This window comes from Periplaneta americana, chromosome 14, assembly GCF_040183065.1.
Source record: "Periplaneta americana isolate PAMFEO1 chromosome 14, P.americana_PAMFEO1_priV1, whole genome shotgun sequence".
NCBI classification, from domain to species: Eukaryota; Metazoa; Arthropoda; class Insecta; order Blattodea; family Blattidae; genus Periplaneta; species Periplaneta americana.
Genome location: NC_091130.1, coordinates 92,312,787 through 92,333,895, shown reverse-complemented (window position 1 = coordinate 92,333,895; position 21,109 = coordinate 92,312,787). Strand labels below are relative to the sequence as shown.

Genomic DNA, 21,109 nt, shown 5'->3' with positions numbered 1-21,109 from the left:
TAAAATAAATATAGTAGCAAAGTTCGGAAAATTATATCAATGTCTACAATTTCTTCAGAAAATATTCGTCCGAAGAAAACTGTACAAATCTTAATTTTTCTAAGTGTCAAGAACTGTTGCGACGTGTTCAATAAATGTATCAACTGTGTCACATGCATTCAGAGAATTGTAAAAACCGGAAACACTGAGTGCTAAGAAATTCTTCGTCTCGTCCAGAAATCATTATTTATTATTGTATATATAAATTATTTATTATTATCAGGGAACGGATTTATATGGACTAAAAATATATGAAATATGTAAATATATATGTAGTTATTTTTACCAAAATATGGAATTAAATATGGATTTTTACCAAAATATGGAATTAAATATGGACTTAAAATTATAAAAAAATGACTATGTACGTTAAATATTGGTACATTTTAATCAAACTAAACAAAAAATATAATGGACGTACCTTATCTTCCAATGTAGTTTCAACAAAACACAATTTTTATTGTCTGTTACCATAACAATAGGTTACAAACATTTCTTTCAAGTGCTGAAAAGTGAATCTTCTTCTATTGTCTCTGAGGATAGATTTATACTGACTAAAAGAGCGTTCGACGTCACAAGAAGTAACTGGTACATAATTCAATTTCACAATGTCTGCTGGGGATAAGTCCAAGTTAATCTTCACTGTTGATTCACCACTCATCACAGCAACAACCTTTTGTAGTTCTTCATATCCAGGGTTTTTTGAAAGTACAGTGTCCACCTTAGCTCTTACTGCATCTGCAACTTTACCTCTACCACGATTCAGTTGTTCCACAGTACTATTTATAATTTCAAAACTTTCAGATAGTGAAAGGTGCCTATTTTGGAGACTTTTGAGCGTTTTTATGATGCATGAAAATGTATGCTGAATGTGAGCTAAGTCATTCTTCACACTTATGTCACAGGTAACTGTTTTCGCAGTATCAATTGAGACTGCATCTTCAGAGTCCAATGCAAGGAGAACATTGTTAATAGAGTCTATATGTTCGGCATAATATTCAACTGCTTCTAGCCATGTACCCCATCTAGTTAAAATTGGCTTTGGTGGCAATGGAATTTCAGGGTACATTTCTTTCAACACGTTAACTCTACTGGGAGCTTTGAGAAATACTTTTTTCACTGATGAAATCAACAAATCTACTTTAGGGAAATTGTCTCTGACCACTTCTGCCACACGATGAAATGCATGCGCCACACAAGTAAAATGAGTCAATTTAGGATATACAACAGATAATGCTTGTCCAGCTTTGACCATATAAGGGGCAGCATCGCTAATAAAGAATAACACATTATCGTACATAATACCCTTTGGCCACAGGATACCCATAGCTTCGTTGAACAGTTTAACTATAGTTTTGTTATTGCACTTTTCTAGAACATCACAATGTAAAAGAATTCGTTCAGAATATTGTTCACTTAACAAACCGATAACTACATTACCAACAAGTCTACCTTCTTTGTCGGGAGTCTCATCAATGGAAACCCAAATTGAACTATCTTTAATTTCATCTCTTATCTTCTGTATTGTCTCATCGTAGATGGATGGAGCATACGTCTTCCTAAGTGTTGACTCATCCGGGATTGTATGTTGAGTATATTTTTCAAGGAATTCCCTGAAGACCTTATTCTTTAGTTTGTAGAGAGGAATATCAGCAGAGATGAGAGAACGGCACAGGTCGATGTTAAACTCAGATCTTACATTCGATGTTGTTGGTTGTGTTAAAAACAATTGTCTCTGCTTGGAATTTAGTTGTTTGTTGGCCTGATGTTTACTAGTTGTAATGTGTTGTTGCACCAGGAACTTTTGTGTAGATGATACTGCACACTGACACAAATTACAAAATAATATTTTATTGTCAGTTGATAAACCATCTTCTTTAAATTCTGAAATGTAACTTGTTAGTTTTGATTTTAAATTGACTGAATGATGTACTTTTGGCATATTTACCGTCTTTATAGTATGATTTACAAAACTGAACCTATGTGTACTCTGACTGGCATTTAACTGTTGAGCTGCACAACTGAAGTCTGTTAAAAATTTTAAATTAAATTAATACAGTTTTGTAACTTACTTTCCCATTGTTGATAGGACTGCTAATTTTCAAATAACTCTGATGTTAAAGGGATTACTGAACATGTGTTTAAATCTCTATTGTTGAAATGTATTTTTAAAAGTTAATGGAATTTTGTTTTGTTTTATTGTTAAACCTAATATAATATGGACTGTTTTATATGAAATACGGAAAATATATGGAAATTAACGAAAATATGTACTAAACTCTAAAATATGGAAAAATATGGAAAATAAAAGTAGGATTTTTCAACCCTACACATTGTGAAACATAAAGATAATGCAAAATATAAATTATATTAGCTTTATAAGTAAATATGTATTTACATATAAATCCTTTCCCTGATTATTATATTGCACTGTTTTGTTCCTGAGAATGAATCCTGTTTTCAACAGTGTCTGCCCATTTCTCCCACCAGATGAGTTCGGTGTAGCATACATCACCCGCTCTGTAGGTTTGACAATGTTGTGCTTGCACATTATTGGCTCTCGCAAAAGTCAGGAGATTTGGACTCCACTGTAGTCATTGTGGTATACCTGGAAACTAGAAAGTCGATAACATTGCAAAACAAGAAACATATTTGCAACCAAGACCTCTTCAAGTGATATCTCTATCCAGTGCCTTTGCATCAGTAAACTCTCATTTTACAAACCTATGGCTCAACAATTTGGCTCTCTTCTGACAAAGAAAAAATGTTACATTCCATACAAAAGAAACCAAATAACCTGGAAATGTACAAAAATTTGCCCAGACATGTTCAGACATTTTTAACAAGAGCCAGTACAGGTCACATTGTCACACAATTGTATCTACACTGATTTCTTCTTTCTGATATTCCTACTTATCTGTGGTGTAATAATCATGATGAAGCTCTGAACACATTCTTGTATATTGTCCATTCATAAACCACAAAAGAAGTAAATTAAAATTGCAGAAGACACAGCTCTGCAGTATATATTGACTACACCCCAACTCTGACTACTAGCAACAGGCATCTATAATGAACACTGATCAAAATACCCCTCATTTCTCATGAAAAACAAGAACTGAAAAGACTATAATGGCCCTTATGTTATCAGCAAACAACTGGATATAAGAACATTGATTGATTCTCGTACATAAATTTCTCAAACATTTTTTAGATTGTCGTTAATAATTATATGGGTCTAAATAGCAATAATACATTTATCTCCCTTTTTTATATTGGTTTACTGCTGAATATTTGAGTCTTTCTGGGAAAATACCACATTGCATTAACAAATTGCATAAATACGAGTAGCTTAACAGAAGAGATATTATTTGAGAACAGACTCTCAGAACTTTACTTGGTATTTTATCATATCCAAACAAATTTTTTGTTTTTAGATGTATTATCACATACATAATTTCTGCTGCGATAGTGGGAATAAATTTGAGACCTGGAAATTTAGTGTTAAATCCATCTGTAAAGTAACCAATTGCTGCATCTTCTGCACAATCTTGAATGTTTAATTTGTCAATATTTATGTAGAAGCAGTGAGGAAAGTGGGGAAAAAACCAGAGGTGGTATGCTACCCCAAGATTTTCCTCTGGCATACCTCGATTTAAAAAAAAGGCATACTTCCTCCCTTACAACATAGACATAAATGATGTATACAATAAATTGTTTCGTGCTGTCAGTAACTCGAATCTTTGAAGCTTACGCAACACATTACATTTCTTAATAAAATAATTTCAAGTTACTTCAGTTATTTACTAGATCATTTTACAATGACCTTTGAGACATCATTTAAAATAATGTTAAAGCTTCGAAGTGCCTTACTTCATTATTAATAAAAAGTGCAACAAAAAAAAATGACAGTCACTAAATTGGCAACAATGGCCATCACATGCTACAGACTACAGCCTTCTTTACTTGAAATACTACCGTTTTAAGCATTCCAGGGGTTGAACTTATCAAATAAACGTGTCTAAATACACGTTGAATACAGTTCCAGAAGGCTCTGGTTTAGATTTACAAAGCAAACAGCACTCTTTGCTGTGAAGAAATGTATAAACAAATTTTTACGATCACATTCTTTCAGTGATGGTATGTCATTTTTCACTAACGATATGTTTTCAGGCCACAGAAACCAGTGGTGGTATTCCATACCGTCACATATCGTCTCACTTCCCTCACTGTGTAGAAGTCGTTAAAATAATTAGCAATTGATTTTGGGTCCTCTACTTTACAATCATTGATTTCAATATAACAAATATTTTTGTTCTTTGGATATTGATTAGTTTCATTTTTAATAATATCCCAAATAGTTTTAATTTGATTATCTAATTTTGTATTTTTCCATTCAAATGCATTCTTTTTGTCTTTTTTTTTTTTAACTTTGATAAAATTTTACGGTAGATATTGTAGTAGTTAAGAATATGAGGATCACTGTTCCTACTCATTAAATATAGATTCCTTTTCCTAAGACATGACATTTTAATTCCTTGAGTTATCCACATGTGTTGACTTTTGAATTTTTTTCACCACCTTGACTGGAAGACATTCGTAAATGTAGTGAAAAAGGCATTCAATTTACTATTAATATCGATAGTACCAGTACCATATACATTTTCCCGAATTTCATTTTGCAGACATGTATTTAAATGATCATTAGATTCAGCATTTATAATCCTTTCTTTGGTTTTTAAATTAACACTTTGGAATTTTTCACTGACTCCGAGAACACTTAAAATTTGTGTATCATGATCAGACGGCCATTGATTAAAATTTCTGTTGAATAGGAATTCAGTCTACTTTTACCTGTAAACATATTATCAGTAACTGTACTACTTCCAGCTTGTATTCTGGTTGGGAAACTTATTGTGTGATTAAGATTATAAATTTCAGGAAGTGAGTTTAGTCTACTTTTACGTAAGCTTTCTGATAGATAGTCTATGTTTATGCTACAAATTCCATATGTGGTTTGTAAAGTTTTTCCAGTAATGAATCTGAGTTGGTTACACATTTTTTTTAAATCCGTCATTGTCACCCTGTAAACATATAAGATAATTGAATTTAATATCTCACCACCAACTTGTATCTCACAGATTTTAATATCTTGTTCACCACAGAAATCAGATATATCAGTTTTACTAAATAATATATTCTCTCTAATAAAAAATCAAGCACCCCCATTTTAGAAGACATGTTTACATAAATGAGAACCTAATAAATATCCACGTAAAGACAGCTGTAATATTTCCTGTTGTTTCATATGTTGTTCAATTTATACATAATATGTGAGATTTATGATTTTGAAATGCTAAAGAAGTGATCAATTCATCAGTTTTTTGTTTCACTTCCTTAATATGTTGATGAAAAATAGTGAAGTTACAATGTTTAGAATATTCGTTACCAGAAACATCAGAATATTTATAATTTAGTTGTATTTGTTTTAACACTTTACTGGTGGGAGGTTTTAGCTAAAAAAAGGAGAAGCCCTAACATTAACTATCACAGAAATATTACAATTTTGCTTTTTACATGGCTACTTCTGATGTTATTGGCAATAAGAACTAAAAAAGATGCTCCTTACTTCTACCATTCAGATGCAATCCATGTGATGTATATTCATATAGAACTTACATGAAATCAATGTGTGTTGCTCCAGGTGTCATCAGAGCCCATTCAAGTCATATATTCACACTTCGTACCCTCCTATGAAGATAGGGCTTGTTGTACCTGCTGAAAAATTGAGAAATCCCTCATTGGTATAGCTGCTCATTTCAATTATGTTATTGATATCTTCTTCAATAGAATAGCTATAATTGTTATCAATTACCTGATCTCTCTCAGATCATATGTCAGCGTTCAATATCTGATTCTTAGTGTAACCATGTGTTAAATCTGCATCTACGGGTCTATATCAACTGATAACTTCTCCCAACACGAATTCTGTACCTGTTTTTCCATTCAGAGCTGCCAGTGGAGTCTGAGATCTGAACACAGGATTATTCTGGCCTTTTCTTAAATTATTATTCTTGATATTGCCACTCCCTTGTCTTGTTGTTGTGTGAACCATAAAAAAACATTGCTTCATTCACTTTTCCATTCTAGCAAGTTTCATGCTTACCTCCCGATGTATGACTAGTGTTAGACAAACCCATGGTCTGTCAACACAGGTTTTCTTCGGAAGTTCCATTTTTCCTGTGGCATCCCAACAAATCAACTCATCTCATCTCATCTCATCTCATCTCCTCATCTCATCTCATCTCATCTCCTCATCTCATCTCATCTCATCTCATCTCATCTCATCTCATCTCATCTCATCTCATCTCATCTCATCTCCTCACCTCATCTCCTCACCGCACCTCACCTCACCTCACCTCACCTCATCTCATCTCATCGGCAAGCCTCCCATGGTGCACCCTGGGCAAAGACTGTCAGTGTATTGGTCTACACAACTGGCTTCAGTCGAGTGCCTGGTAGTAGTATTAATAAAAAAAAAGTTTTCTTGTTCGCTATCTTGGAAGCATGCTTTCCTGCTTTACTTTCCCTTTCAGTCTAATCTAAAGCTGTAGAAATCCGTATATTGAAGTCTGTCATTATTGTTTGCAAAATTTACTCTCTTAACTGCGTCAAATTTTTGTTCAGTTGTTCTTATTACAACTTGTTTTTATTTTAGAGACATGTTATACAATTGAAGACCTAACATTCTAAATGTGCAAATTGCCAATTTTTCAAATTTCATTTTATTCAATCTAAGGGAGGAACATCCATATGAAAATATCATAATAAATTATATGACTTCAGGCTTTCCCGGCATTTGATGTAGAATAACTCTTCTCGGGTTCTCAGCCAGGTGAGTTCGAGCCAGCTAGCTCTGCCATCTTCTTCAGGGAATGAAGTGAAATGGGAGCATGTCTAGATGGTATATATACATCAGTTGGGCTTCCCGCTTCAGGCCAATCAGGAGCTAGTTCCTAATCCCAACCGCCTATTTTCCATCTAATGTTCGTGGATTCCATTTGTACACTTTGTATTTTAAATTGCCCCACAAATAAAAATCGCATTGCATTAGATCTGTGGATCAAGTGGGCCACAACCCTGCACTAATTACTCTGTCACAAAAACGTCAGCAAATGCATGCAAGGAAATCAGAGCTCTATGAGCTGTAGCCTTGTCTTGCTAAATCATACCGTGCATTCGTTCTTACTTAGTCAAGCCAGTAAAAAAAGTTCCAAAATTACGGATACATACTGGGCAGAATTAATTGCTTCGTATACAAAAAAAAGGGTTATTTATTCTAGTCTCATTCATGCCACACCATAAGTTACTCCGACCTTACGGTCAGGCGCAGGCCGAATAAGATAGTGACTTCCTGATGTACGGTGTTTGGCCACAGAACTGTGCCACTGAAAGCGAGCCTGGGTAAAATGATGGTTCTGTAGAAGAAAGTATTTTTTGACTGATTAGGCATTTTTTGAAAAGATGTTCTATATCTTCTTAAATATCATTCTTTCGATCCACTTTTATTCTTCATGCCAAAAACAATGTAAATTAAATGCTATAATATCTAGCTAAAATATATTTGCATGTATTATGTTCTAGAGATATTCGTGAACTAAAATTGTAGTTGGAGATTGCAGTGTTTTTTTTTGTTTCGTTAAAAACCATTATTATGGGGCACACTCATTGATTAATACCATACAGTCAGATAATATACATTTTTAGACAGCCAGTCCTAAAAAAAAGTAGATGTTTTAATGCTAAGCAAGTAAGTTAAAAATTGACTATTACATGGTAGTGTGCAAAAAGTATTTTTAATATCAGTGCAAAAAATATTTTTAACACTGACTTTCAACTGTTTGCGCCAATTGTCAATTGTTTCCCACCAGATCGTCCATCTCTGCTTCGGCATGTGAACATGAGGCCAGCAGCCATCTGGTCGGTCTGGGCCCTTCAAGGGTTGTGGCACCACGGATTATTATTATTATTATTATTATTATTATTATTATTATTATTATTATTATTATTATTACAGCAGTCAAGATGTTGGAGAAATTGTCTCTGTATCACCACAGATGAACGGCTGCTTAAAAAATTGTGTGATACACATGTTGAAAATGATTTTATTTTATTCGCAGGTTTGTTGTACTTGGCCTGCAGCCTCATTTTGCAAGCATCCCTTCTTGTAAAATAAAATGCCATTTTTAACACTTGTGTCATAAATACTATTACAGTACTGATATAAATTGTGCTATCTGCTTACTCTTGATCTTTGATTTTCTGTAACAACTGAATATACACATACATATATTACAATTTTAAAATGATGGAAAAGATATAACAAACTAACATTCGTTTTAGTTGATCACAGGCAACATCACATACTCTTTATTCCAGTTATCTTTTTTTATTAAGTAGATTTGGGGATATAATTAATTTTCACTTCTTTTTGATCATTTTGAAGATTTACATATTTCTTATAGAAATAAGTTTATGTAATGCTACACAACAAATTAAAACCATTTCAAAGACACATATTACAAGTACCTACTGAAATAAACTACAGATTTCGAACTTGCTGTAGAAGTAGACAGTGGAGATTGATGACTGACAGGTTGATAAATGAATTGTCTTTGAATAGGTAGTTGTAAATTTCTTCCGCTCTAAGTTATTTATTACTTTTAAGTGTTATTGATAAGATATTAACAATAAGTAGTTTGAGTCCTCACTGAAGAAGATCATTATGAATACTGAACTACCAGAAAAGTAGGGGTATTAGGAAAATGGCAGGTAAATGGTTAAATAACCCCTGTCCATTGAAATTCAACATGTTAAGTTACAAGCTGTATGCTACAATGTCATATGTTTAGCCAGTCCCCCTTCGGTGAGGAAGTAAGTGAACCCCTTCTCCTTTTTACTTAAAAGTGTGACTTTATAATATACTCTGTGTTATCACCAGAGAAAAGAATAGTTTTTTTTTTTTTTAATATGGTTGACACTTGCTTTGAGAAAACATAATGATTAGTATAATGAGTTCAGATTTGGGTGCACGACTGTGATGTGAGTCCTCAGTGTTGTGTAAGTAAATTATAACTAATCATAGCATTATATCTCATTAATACAAATTATTTTCAGGTGTGTGAAAGGAAAATATTGTTTGGTTACTGGTCAAGTTTTCTTCCTGATGAACCAAACATGTTACAAATCTCCACCTTGTGCACATGTCTCCATAAGGATCCATCTTCACATAACAGGATGTTGGTTTTACAGAGCGTCACTATAATGCTAGTAGGTTCCAGGCTTTACCTTTGTCACGCAGAGGAAAGGTATGTCCCTTTCTTTGACAAGTAACAGAAGATAATATAGTTTTCTGCATTAAGTAATGCAAGAGATTAAATGATCTAGGAAAAAAAAATCCGTAATCAGTACTGTTATTTTCATTTTACTGTGTTTTATTTCAGTCCAAATTTGTATTGCTAAATACTAGTTACCAAAAAATATTTAGAGCTGGTGATTAAATCAATGAATTAATAGTCCCTTTTTGCAGGGCTAATTTTATTGGTCTACAGAATCTCATAGACGATTTCTGGAGTTCTGCCATAAAGTGGTCTTAGTTTGTGTGGATTCATTAATATCTAATAATTGAGGGGTTCAAAGCAACAGTGGCGTAAGTCACTAATTGTAAGAACTGTGAAATATTGAAATATTTGTGTTTCGTAGTACCGGTATACTGAAAAATCTTGATACATTATGAGGGAATGTTCTGTGTGTAAACAAATGAATAAAGGAATGAACTTTCATATAGAAAATGGAAGAAAGACTTTATTCCATAATTTTGGTATTATATTTCACATTTATATTACATTATAATAATTGAATAATACAATACAGAACAAAATATGGTGATATAACCTTTTCTTTTTGTACCTGGACCTAGAATGTGAAAGTTGTATGAAAAATTGTCATCAATGTTACTGTGAGGTATGAAGACAAGTTCAAACACATTAAAATTAAAAAAAAAATATCTTAAATAAATGAAAACTTCCTGCTGATAGGCAAATAAATACTTTATATGAATAAGCAAAATATTGAAAACCTCTGATACTTATTAACATGTTCATCATTACAATATTATGAGACTTGAATGTAATTCCAAGCAAGAAAGTACTAGGCTTATTTTTAAAGTAAACTTATTGAGAGATGATAGTATTCAATGACTTTATGAATGTAGAATAAAGGAATATCTTCAAAAAATCAAAATCTCGAATAATATAGAGGAAGAATGGAACAACTTAACAGATATTTTAAAAAAGGCTGCATTTGAAAGTATTGGCGTAAAAAATATTAAGCAGAAGAGAAAAAGAGGCATACTAAAATGGGATGAGGATATCAAAAAGGTGATAAATGATAAACGCGAAGCATATCTCCGATTTTTACAAACAAAAAAACTTGAAGATGAAATTGATTATAAAAGGAAGAGAGCAATTGCAAAACGGGAAACAAGAAAGCGACACAGAGAGAAATGGAATGACTTCGTCTCAAGATTAGAAAGAGATTTAACATTACCAAGACCCAAAACTTTCAAAATTTTAAACAAAATAAATTCGGAGATAAAAGAAAATGTTGTTATAAACCCTATTCCTAACGAATTTCTACTTGATTACTTTAAAAATATATGGTTTCAAAAAAACATCTCTCTTACATTACAGACTTCCAACAACAACACAACAGGTATTATTACTTATGATGAACTCATTGAAGTATATAAACGTTTAAAAAATGGGAAAGCCCCAGGCGAAGATAATTTAAATTTCGAGCTTTTTAAATACACTGGAGAAGAATTTACCTATAGATTTTTATATTTCTTAAACAATATATGGGCAGGATCGAAACCTCCAGAAAGTTGGCAAAAAAGCCATTGTAGTACCCATTTATAAGAAAGGAAACAAAAAATTATGTGAAAATTACAGGGGTATAAGTCTTCTCAATTCGGGATATAAGATTTATACAGCCATAATCAAAAATAAACTATCACATCTTTACGAAGACAAAATCACTGAAGAACAGACTGGATTCCGAAAAGGAAGATCATGTTGTGACAGCTATTTCACCATGAAGATTTTAATTGAAAAGCACAGAGAATTTAATATTCCAACCCACTTGGCTTTTATTGATTTCATAAAAGCATTTGATAGCGTTGATAGAAATAAACTTTTAGAGATTTTACACTATGATAATGTGCCAAACCAAATCATTCTCTCCATTTATAATTTATATCAACAAAATGAAATTGCCATAAGAACTGAATGCGGAATTACTAGCTGGACTTCCATAAACCAAGGTGTTAGACAAGGGTGCAGTCTTTCCCCTCTGTTGTTTATTATATATATGAACCATATTTTATACATTTGGAGGCAAAGTCATCATGCTGGAATTCAAATTAATCGAAACACAGTTCTCGATACACTAATGTTTGCCGACGATCAGGTTATTATCGCTAAAACAGAGGATGCTTTACAAAGAGCCATTTATACGAGGGGGATCCAGGAAATAACGACCGTTTTGTTGTAATAATTAAAAAAAAAAATATATTTATTTGAAAAAACAAAGTCTGTTACATAACTGAAGCTTCCTTTACTTCTCTACATAATCACCACCTGCATTTAAACATTTGTCGTATCTGTTCACTAGCTTTAGAATTCCTGTGTTATACTCCTCTGCCGCCAGTTCATTAAGCCAGGTGTTCACTGTCTTCTTCAACTCTTCATCACTTCCAAAACGCGTACCACCCAGAAAGTCTTTCAGCTTAGTGAAAAGGTGAAAATCGCTAGGAGCAAGGTCTGGACTATAGGGCGGATGATCAAAGATTTCCCAACCGAATTGATCCAGCAATTCTCGAGTTGAAGCAGCAGTGTGCGGGCGGGCGCTGTCGTGAAGAATCACAACTCCTCTCGAAAGCATTCCTCGCCTCTTGTTTTGGATGGCTTGCCGTAGTTTTCGTAAAGTCTCACAATAACGATTTGCATTGATCGTAGTGCCTTTTGGCATGAAATCCAGCAAAAGAACACCTTTGCGATCCCAAAAGACTGTAGCCATGACTTTTTGTGTTGAGAGAGTCTGTTTGAATTTTCTCGGTTTCTTGGGTGATGAGGGATGATGCCACTGATGTTATTGGCGCTTGGTCTCTGGGGTGTTGTGAGACACCCAGGTCTCATCACCAGTCACAATTTGATCAAGAAAGGCGTCTCCATGTGTATGATATCGCATCAAGAATGTCAATGCTGAGGCCATTCTCTGAGTTTTGTGTTGGTCACTCAGTTGCCGTGGAACCCATCGTGCACAGATTTTGTGGTAGCCAAGATGTTGCGACACAATTTCACCAAGCAAAGAACGAGAAATGTCAGGAAAGGCTATATGCAATTCGTCGAGTGATGTGCGCCTGTCTTGCAAGATTCTGTCGTCCACTTTAGTCTTCAGGTCTTCTGTGATGAGTGATGGGCGTCTGGGTCGAGTTTCATCTTGGACATTTGTTCGCCCATTGTTGAACATTTCGCACCATTCTCTCACATTTCTTTTATTCATTACAGTATCACCATACACTTCTTTCAATTGCCTGTAAATTTCTGCAGGTTTCAAATGTCGGGCATTCAAAAATCGAATCACACTCCTCACCTCACAGTCGGCGGGATTATCAATCACGTCGTTCATTTTGAAGTAACACAAAATGCACAATGGCGACTTGTTGCAACCAGTACTCACAACATTATGAGAGCACATGTTAAGGAAGCCAGTTGACCTTCAAACAAGGAAGGGGAGTCAGCTGCGTGGCGGGTATGCGCGAACGGTCGTTATTTCCTAGATCTCCATCGTAATTTGCAAATAACTGCCTCAGATTTCAATATGGAAATCTCAAAAGAGAAAACAAAAGTCATGGCATTTTCGGGAGAGAATCCAATTCCAAGTAAGATCATGATAAATAATACTTTAATTGAACGTGTTAATTCCTTTAACTATTTAGTTTATAACCTCTCTTACATCACTGATGAAGATATGTCGAACAAAATATCTAAATTTATAAAAATCACTGGCGTAATTAACACCGTCTTCAAATCATCCCATGTTCAGAAACATACAAGGCTAAAGGTATATAAAACACTAGCTCGACCAGTCCTCACCTACGGTAGCGAGGCATGAACAATCAGAAAAGCTGATGAGCAAAGGCTGATGACAGCTGAAATGAGGTTCATGAGACGAACAGCGGGATGCTCTTTGCTGGAACACTGTAAAAATGTGGACATATTGCAGGAACTAAAAATGGATCCTATAGTTAATTTTGTTCAACAATATCGACTTCAGTGGAAAAAACATGTCGAAAGGATGGATCGCTCTAGATGGCCTAAACAGATTCTTACTTATGTACGAAGAGGAAAGAGGAAATTGGGAAGACCACGAAAGCACTGGCATGAGACCGTAACAGATCCTGTAGGGTCTAATACGTGACGGATATGATGATGATCATCATCATTACAATAGATTTCAAATGAGCAAAGAACTGATAAAGATCCAGTCTATTCATTATCATCAAACATGATTCATATGGACCCAAGTCTTCCCTATAGTCAAATATTGGTACATCACGAATACATAAGACAAGACATAATAAGAAACGTAAACAAAATAAACAAACCCACAACAAACACACAAGAACACAAAACAATAAACACCTTGCAGACAAAACAATAAGAACATAACCTAACTTTCATCAAAGCAGACAAAAGAAAATGCACAGTAATCCTATACAAACAAGACCCACACAACAAAATAGAAACATATTTCAAGGAAAAGAACATCAAAGAACTCAAAAACGACCCCACTACACAATACCACAACATAGTAAAAAACACAATAAACAAAAACAAACCCATAATTCCAAGCAACATGAAACAACAACTAAAACCAATCAAACCACAAGCACCTTCAGACCATTAGTCAATCATCAGAATGGACCAACACACAAACTAGCCACATACATGGACAAAACCATAAGGAACAACATTAAAATTCGAAAAACAAACAACAATAAAAAACAACATAGACCTAGAGAATAAAATAAAAGACAAACATATCCCACACAGTACAACATTAGCAACTTTCGACATAACTAACCAATACATAAACATACCCATAAAGGATACACTACAGATACTAAAATAAATGCTCAAAAACAACAACACACCACAAGAACACATTAAAGAAATCATCCACACCACAGGCATCATCACAAAAAAAAAAAACTACAGTACTTCACATACAATAACAAATACTACACTCAAACCGAAGGCCTAGCCATGGGATCACCCATTTCCAGATACTAGCAGAAATATTCTTACACCACATAGAACAGACATACATACTAAACAAAGACAACAACAAACACGCAGACATCATATATTGGCACAGATACGTAGATGACATACTATTACTATACAAAGGAAACAAAAGACAGATCCAAAACCTGCATCAACACATAAACAAAATACTCCCAAAGCTACACTACACATTAGAAATTGAAAACAAATCCATAAATTTTCTAGGCATCACAATAATAAAAGTAGACAACAAACACACAATCAAAGTATACAGAAAACCCACAACAACAACACACATGCACAACACATCCAACCACCCAACAGAACACAAACAAGCTGCATTCCAAACAATGGTACACAGACTACTCAACATACCAATGAACCAACATGATTACAACGAAGAGCTAAACACAATCAAATACATAGCACAAGAAAATGGATACAACTCTAACATAATAGACAACATAATACATAAGACAAAACATAATCACAAAAAAACATAAGAATACAAAACAAGCACAAGAACACAAAAAATACATCACACTAACATACGAAAACAAAAACACACACAAGATTGCAACCTCTTTCAAGAAATTAAATTACAACATTGCATACAGAACAAATAACACTCTACAAAAAATCTCAACACACAAACAACACAAACAAACAAATACAACTACACAGGCGTATACAAACTCAAATGTAACACCTGCAACAACTTCTACATAGGACAGACAGGCAGATCACTTCAAACACGTTACAAAGAACACATCATAGCCATAACAAAATTACAAAACACCTCCACATATGCAGAACACATCACAAATGCTAATCACACTACAGAGACATCAACACAGACATGGAAATTCTACACATCCAACCAAAAAGCCAGAAACTAAACACATTAGAACAATATGAAATATACAGACACACAAAAACACACCCCAATGAAATTCTCAACACACAACTCAATTTCAGAACACACACACTCTTTGACTCCACATCACACCACACAAACACACCCTCACAGGAAACAAAACAAGAGGCGCCAAAACCAACAACGACCAGTTCTGAGGATGACCCATAATAGATCGAAACATGTAAATCAGGTATGATAGAATTTAACACAAGAAAGTCATATAATACATATTTCAAATATTGGTGGTGTGTGGGTGGTATGAACGTCAAGAGATACAACATATCTTTCTTCTTTTGGACATTAATAGACCTGCTGTTACCGTATAATAGTGACTATATTGCAGTGAATAGGCCTATATTTGAAGAAAATCCTTCCGTACTGGTTTCAAGTCAAGCTGATTGAATGGCATGTCATCATTTAGAATGGTCTTGTAAAACATTGTATGTGGTTTGGAATGGTCAAAGTGGATCCACTGAAAATGTGAAACCAATTTATGTTTTCTCCATCTGTATTCTTCTTCCTTCATGTGATATGTTTTTTTTTTTTCCAATCCTTTAGTCATCTTGAAATCGTCCTGGTTCATCTCATAGACCATAAATGCATTTCTTTTTTCGAACTTGTTTAACTGTATTGTACCAATCAAATAGTACATACATAACTTTATTCTTTGGTGCAGATTCAATATTTCCAAAATCTGCATTATTCGGGAAGTATGAATGACCGGAAAGAAGAAATTCGTGATCTCTAATTTCTACATGCAGATTGTCACAGGAAACAAGCTTCATTCATGTGAGACATACTTCGATGTCGCGATTTTGTTCAGTGCAAGACTTGTGGAAAGCGATGATGTGCTTTTTATTGGCTGTATGCTTTGTTAGACACGAAGATATCTCTAGAGATCCTCTGGATGCTTGGGTTTCATCTCAAACATACATGAAAGATCCACCACTGGATAAATCATGAAAACTGAAATTGAAATAGTATAAGTTATGTTTGTAGTATGCAACTGAGGGCGTCAGTATTGGAAATGCAAGAGCTTTTTGTAGGTCGAATGAAAAAAGTGGTATTCATCAACATTATCCTTCCTGCATTGTGCATTATTTTTCAGTGTAAAATATAATATTACTAGCCTACAGTCAAAGTAATAGTAACTATAAGTTTACCTTCGCTCTAGGACTCACCTGATGGTGTAAAAGATTCGCCATTAACGAAATAGTCTGGATCATCACAGTCACTGTCCATTATCACGAAAATTATAAACGAAACAGACACTGGAGTTATGCGTGAGCATATGGACAAAGGTTTCACTTGTGCGCTGACTTATGCCAGTGTTGCTCAGATGCTAATTGAGATTCCTGTATATGTCTTTGCTTTCAACTGCCATCCACATGTAACATTGAGAAATATTACATACGCCAATGTTGCAAATGAAAGCGGCAAGGTTCCACTGTAGATGTGAGGTGTAAGTCAAAATAAAAAAAAACTGACTTACGCCACTGTTGCTTTGAACCCCTCAATTGTGCAAGAAATATATCTGAATCATCATAGGTATAGGTCGCGCCAGGGATTTTGGCAGATGGATTTTCTTAATATGAACTGGAGAGCGAGTTCTCACCTCTGCAAGATCGGCTGTTATCTCTGTCGCAGTGGAATGGATAGGACAAAAAAGTAAACATGCATGCCCGAGTATTCTATTGAACTGTGCACAGTCACCTCCAAAAACTAAACAAATATTACAGTAGTCTATACGTGTCTTTGGTATTCCCAAGAAACTTGTTCGATTAATTAAAATGTGTCTCAATGAAACTTACAGCAGAGTCCGTATAGGCCAGTTTCTATCTGATGCTTTTCCAATTCACTGCGGGCTAAAGCAAGGAGATGCACTATCACCTTTACTTTTTAACTTCGCTCTAGAATATGCCATTAGGAAAGTTCAGGATAACAGAGGGTTTGGAATTGAATGGGTTACATCAGCTTTTTGTCTATGCGGATGACGTGAATATGTTAGGAAAAACTCCACAAACGATTAGGGAAAACATGGAAATTTTACTTGAAGCAAATAAAGTGATAGGTTTGGTAGTAAATCCCGAAAAGACAAAGTATATGATTATGTCTCGTGACCAGAATATTGTACGAAATGGAAATATAATCTGTTATATATATGGAAATATATATGTATATGGAAATATATTAATCCTTAGTCAATAAATAAGACTGAGTTTTACGAAATACGAACATTAAGGGATGGAAAATGGGAGGCAGTAATGATCAAAATAATTATACCGATTTATTTTGTTTAACCAGCAGATGTGCAGCCTTTAAATTTAAAACAAAGATTCACTCATAAAATTGGGTTAGACTATTCATCTCATCTCTCAGAATTGTTTCTAAAATGTATAAGGAAAGTAAAAAAAATTCAATTTCTTGTAGGCTACTCCCTTGAAATGACTTCATTTTTTTTTTTTTTTTTTAACTTCCGAGCAGAGAGGAGAGAGAAAGAAGTCGACGATTTTAAAAATTCACTAAACTATATTTAACTAGAGACGTAAAATTTAAAATGAAGGTTACTCTCTACAATATTGGTTAAACATTTTTAGATTTTTTAAATACCATATCCTAAGGTACTGATGAAAAGCCAGAAGAGAGTGAGAAATCTCATGTCATCCGATCTGGATGAAAGTCTGTATCTGGGGATCTTTGCAATCACAGAATACGAATAAGGTATTATTTAGTCCGACTTTGTCCCTAAAGTGGTGGAGTGGGACAAAAATGGGTGAAAAATTAAATTAGATATCTTAGGCGTTTTCGAGACGAAAATGACGAATAATACAATTTGTGCGAATTCAATATGGCAGTTTCAGTACTATGAATTATATTTTAAAAAATTAAACATCGGATATCGCACAGGTAACACATGTACAGTATTTAAGGGGGTATGTAACACCTTTTGATAGTAGGCCTATACATTTAGTAAAATCCAAAGTGTAATTTCTACATATTCTGAATGAATTTTGTGCTAGAATTTAATATAGTCATCAGCCAATACCTCTAGATTAATAAACAACTTTTTAGAATCCATAAAATACAGTATTTATTGTGAATGGTAATTATATTTTTCAATTGGTGCAATTTGTGCAGGGAAAATTGGTTTCTCCGATATTTTGTACGATTTCGAATATTTTAAAATGCTTTCTTCTCTCTTCTATTCACAATGTGCGTGTGAAGAAATTATTGCCCTTGTAATATCCATTACAATCCTATTTATTATACTCTTATATAAATCTAACTTCCGCAGCATGCAATTTTACCCAATTAACCAAATTATATTTTGATTATTAAGAAGAATCGTAATTTTATTAACTTGAATTGTTGCACCACCAGTGGACGATCCCTAGATTATTACTGGACAAATCTTGAAAATTAATCGGGTAAGGGTAGGATTTTCCTTTTAATTAAGAATTAATTTAATTTAGAAAATGTAGGAGACGTATTGTAAAATCATTGCGAACGGAAGTCATTTACATTTATTAAAGGTATTCTTTGAGTAGGACTGTACCGCGGGGTGTTTCATAATAAGGATAATTGATATGAGCTGCTGTAATGAAAATATGAACGACTCCGAATGTTATCGCATCTCATTCTCGCAGCTTACACAAACAATATTGGCTCGCCTACTGGAAATGTCATCGAGGTCATCTGCCAAAATCGGTGCCTCCGACTATATGATTGCTGTATTAAAATGATAAAAATTCGGAACATGTAAAAAATAAGAAAAAAGAAAAACAAAATGCAAAAGCGTGTATGAAACAGATTGGTATCCTACATTCTACAGATTATTTGAACTTCCAAAATTAAAAATAAATTTTTCTGAAGTTTACTCATTCAATAATAATAATAATAATAATAATAATAATAATAATAATAATAATAATAATAATAATAATAATAATAATAATAATAATAATAATAATAATATATTATTGTTATTGTTGTTGTTATTATTATTATTATTATTATTATTATTATTATTATTATTATTATTATTATTCCAGGAAACAGTCACGTTTTGTTGACTGGAGTGGAGAATGGTGGTGTTTATCTTCGCCACTTTGGTTCTTTTGTCCTTCAGTTTTGTCCTTCAGAATCATGTGGTAAAATTGCATACTTCATAAAGTCGAAAAATTAGTTTTAAGTATTACACTTGCTTTAACCATGTCAATGTCTAGCCTATCCCTTTCGTCACTCCAAAATGAATTCATGAGCAAAAACACATGCTTAACCGAAGCATTAGTCCCAGGGAGACAGAGACTGGATTCAACCATAGCCGACAAATCCGACACATCTACATTGTTCCAAAATTGTGTACCCTCATCATTGACAGTCAAATTATCATTCTCAGCTGAACCCTACTCTGCCTTCGACCATTTGAAACTAGAACCTTATCAACTAGATTATATTGCTCGAAATATTGCTTATCATCAATATGCATAGCTGAAGTTTTACAAACAGTTCATGTAAATATGTCTTTCAATGCCAATCAAAGCCACGATAAAGACATCAGTTCCTCATTGTGATTATTAATGACCCATTTTTTAATATAACATAAACACGCATTATAGAATTCTTCACATTGACAGTGAAAATTTTGTTCCTCGGTTTCCTCCTCTTCCTGCAACTTGTAAATCAAGGACTGAGTTTCTGAAGTTAAAAAGTGCTCCACCTTCCTATCTCGAATTTTATCTGTGAGTGAATTGAGAATTGTACGAAGTTCAATAGCCATTGTCTTCCCACTCTCAATTTTCTTAATGCAGTTACTATACATTTTTAGTTGAGACCTCAAGAATTGAAGCCATAAAACCAAAGTCAGGCTTTTAAAAAATATTCTTAAGATTTGAGCAGTGGCGGCTGATTGGTTGAGGCAAGTGAGCTGGGCCTCAGTCACTGGCTTAAATGAACTCAAATTTTGTTATATATATATATATATATATATATATATATATATATATATATTCATTAAAGACATCAGCTCAAAGAATTTGAGTGACCACAAAGGTCCTGGATACTGGTACAATAAACATGTACAGTATAATGTGATTTGAAACATTAAAGAAAAAAGAAAGTTAATTGTTGAAGGCAAATAATATAAGTGGATTAATTGAAATAGAGATGATGATGTAATATTTGAAGAGAATCCTTGATAATATTTATAAGAATAGACATTACATAATCAAAAGGAATGTGAAGTTCCTTAAGATAATTCCATGTGAATTTTGTAATTGAACCTCTACTGCCAAACAGCAAACTAATGGCAGACCAAATAATAATAATAATAATAATAATAATAATAATAATAATAATAATATATAATATATAAAATCGTCCAGTCAGATACAATAATGTTATGTTCATTCTTTGTTCCAATCTTGTTTCACAACACTCAGATGAGAGACGTATAGTTAGTTCAGCCCACACTATGTTCTCAAGTGACGACAGTGTATCCTTAAGTATAGCATTCTAGGAACAATCTGTCCTTGAGTTTTCGTATTCATTTACTGTGGATGGCAGTACCACTTCATGCCTTGTAACACCAGTCCTGTTTTCCAATTGCCACACTGTGTATGAATTTTCTTCTGAAATTTACTTCCATTTGATAAGCTTTTCAGATAAGTGATTACTTGATTCATTCTCAGTATTCAGTCATTTGTAAAAGAACCTTCTGTTTTAGCTCATTGTCCAATAA

General features: G+C 33.7%; 1 protein-coding gene across 6 annotated transcripts in view; it reads left to right on the top strand.

The window, feature by feature from the left end:
- The window catches only part of LOC138713571 (HEAT repeat-containing protein 6), a 274,274-nt gene that overhangs the window by 65,235 nt on the left and 187,930 nt on the right, over positions 1 to 21,109 (top strand). For all 6 annotated transcript variants that reach the window (XM_069845747.1, XM_069845743.1, XM_069845744.1 and 3 more), the window contains one exon: positions 9,217 to 9,407. In XM_069845747.1, coding sequence (XP_069701848.1) covers positions 9,217 to 9,407 — 191 coding nt within the window. The remainder of the gene's footprint in view (positions 1 to 9,216; positions 9,408 to 21,109) is intronic.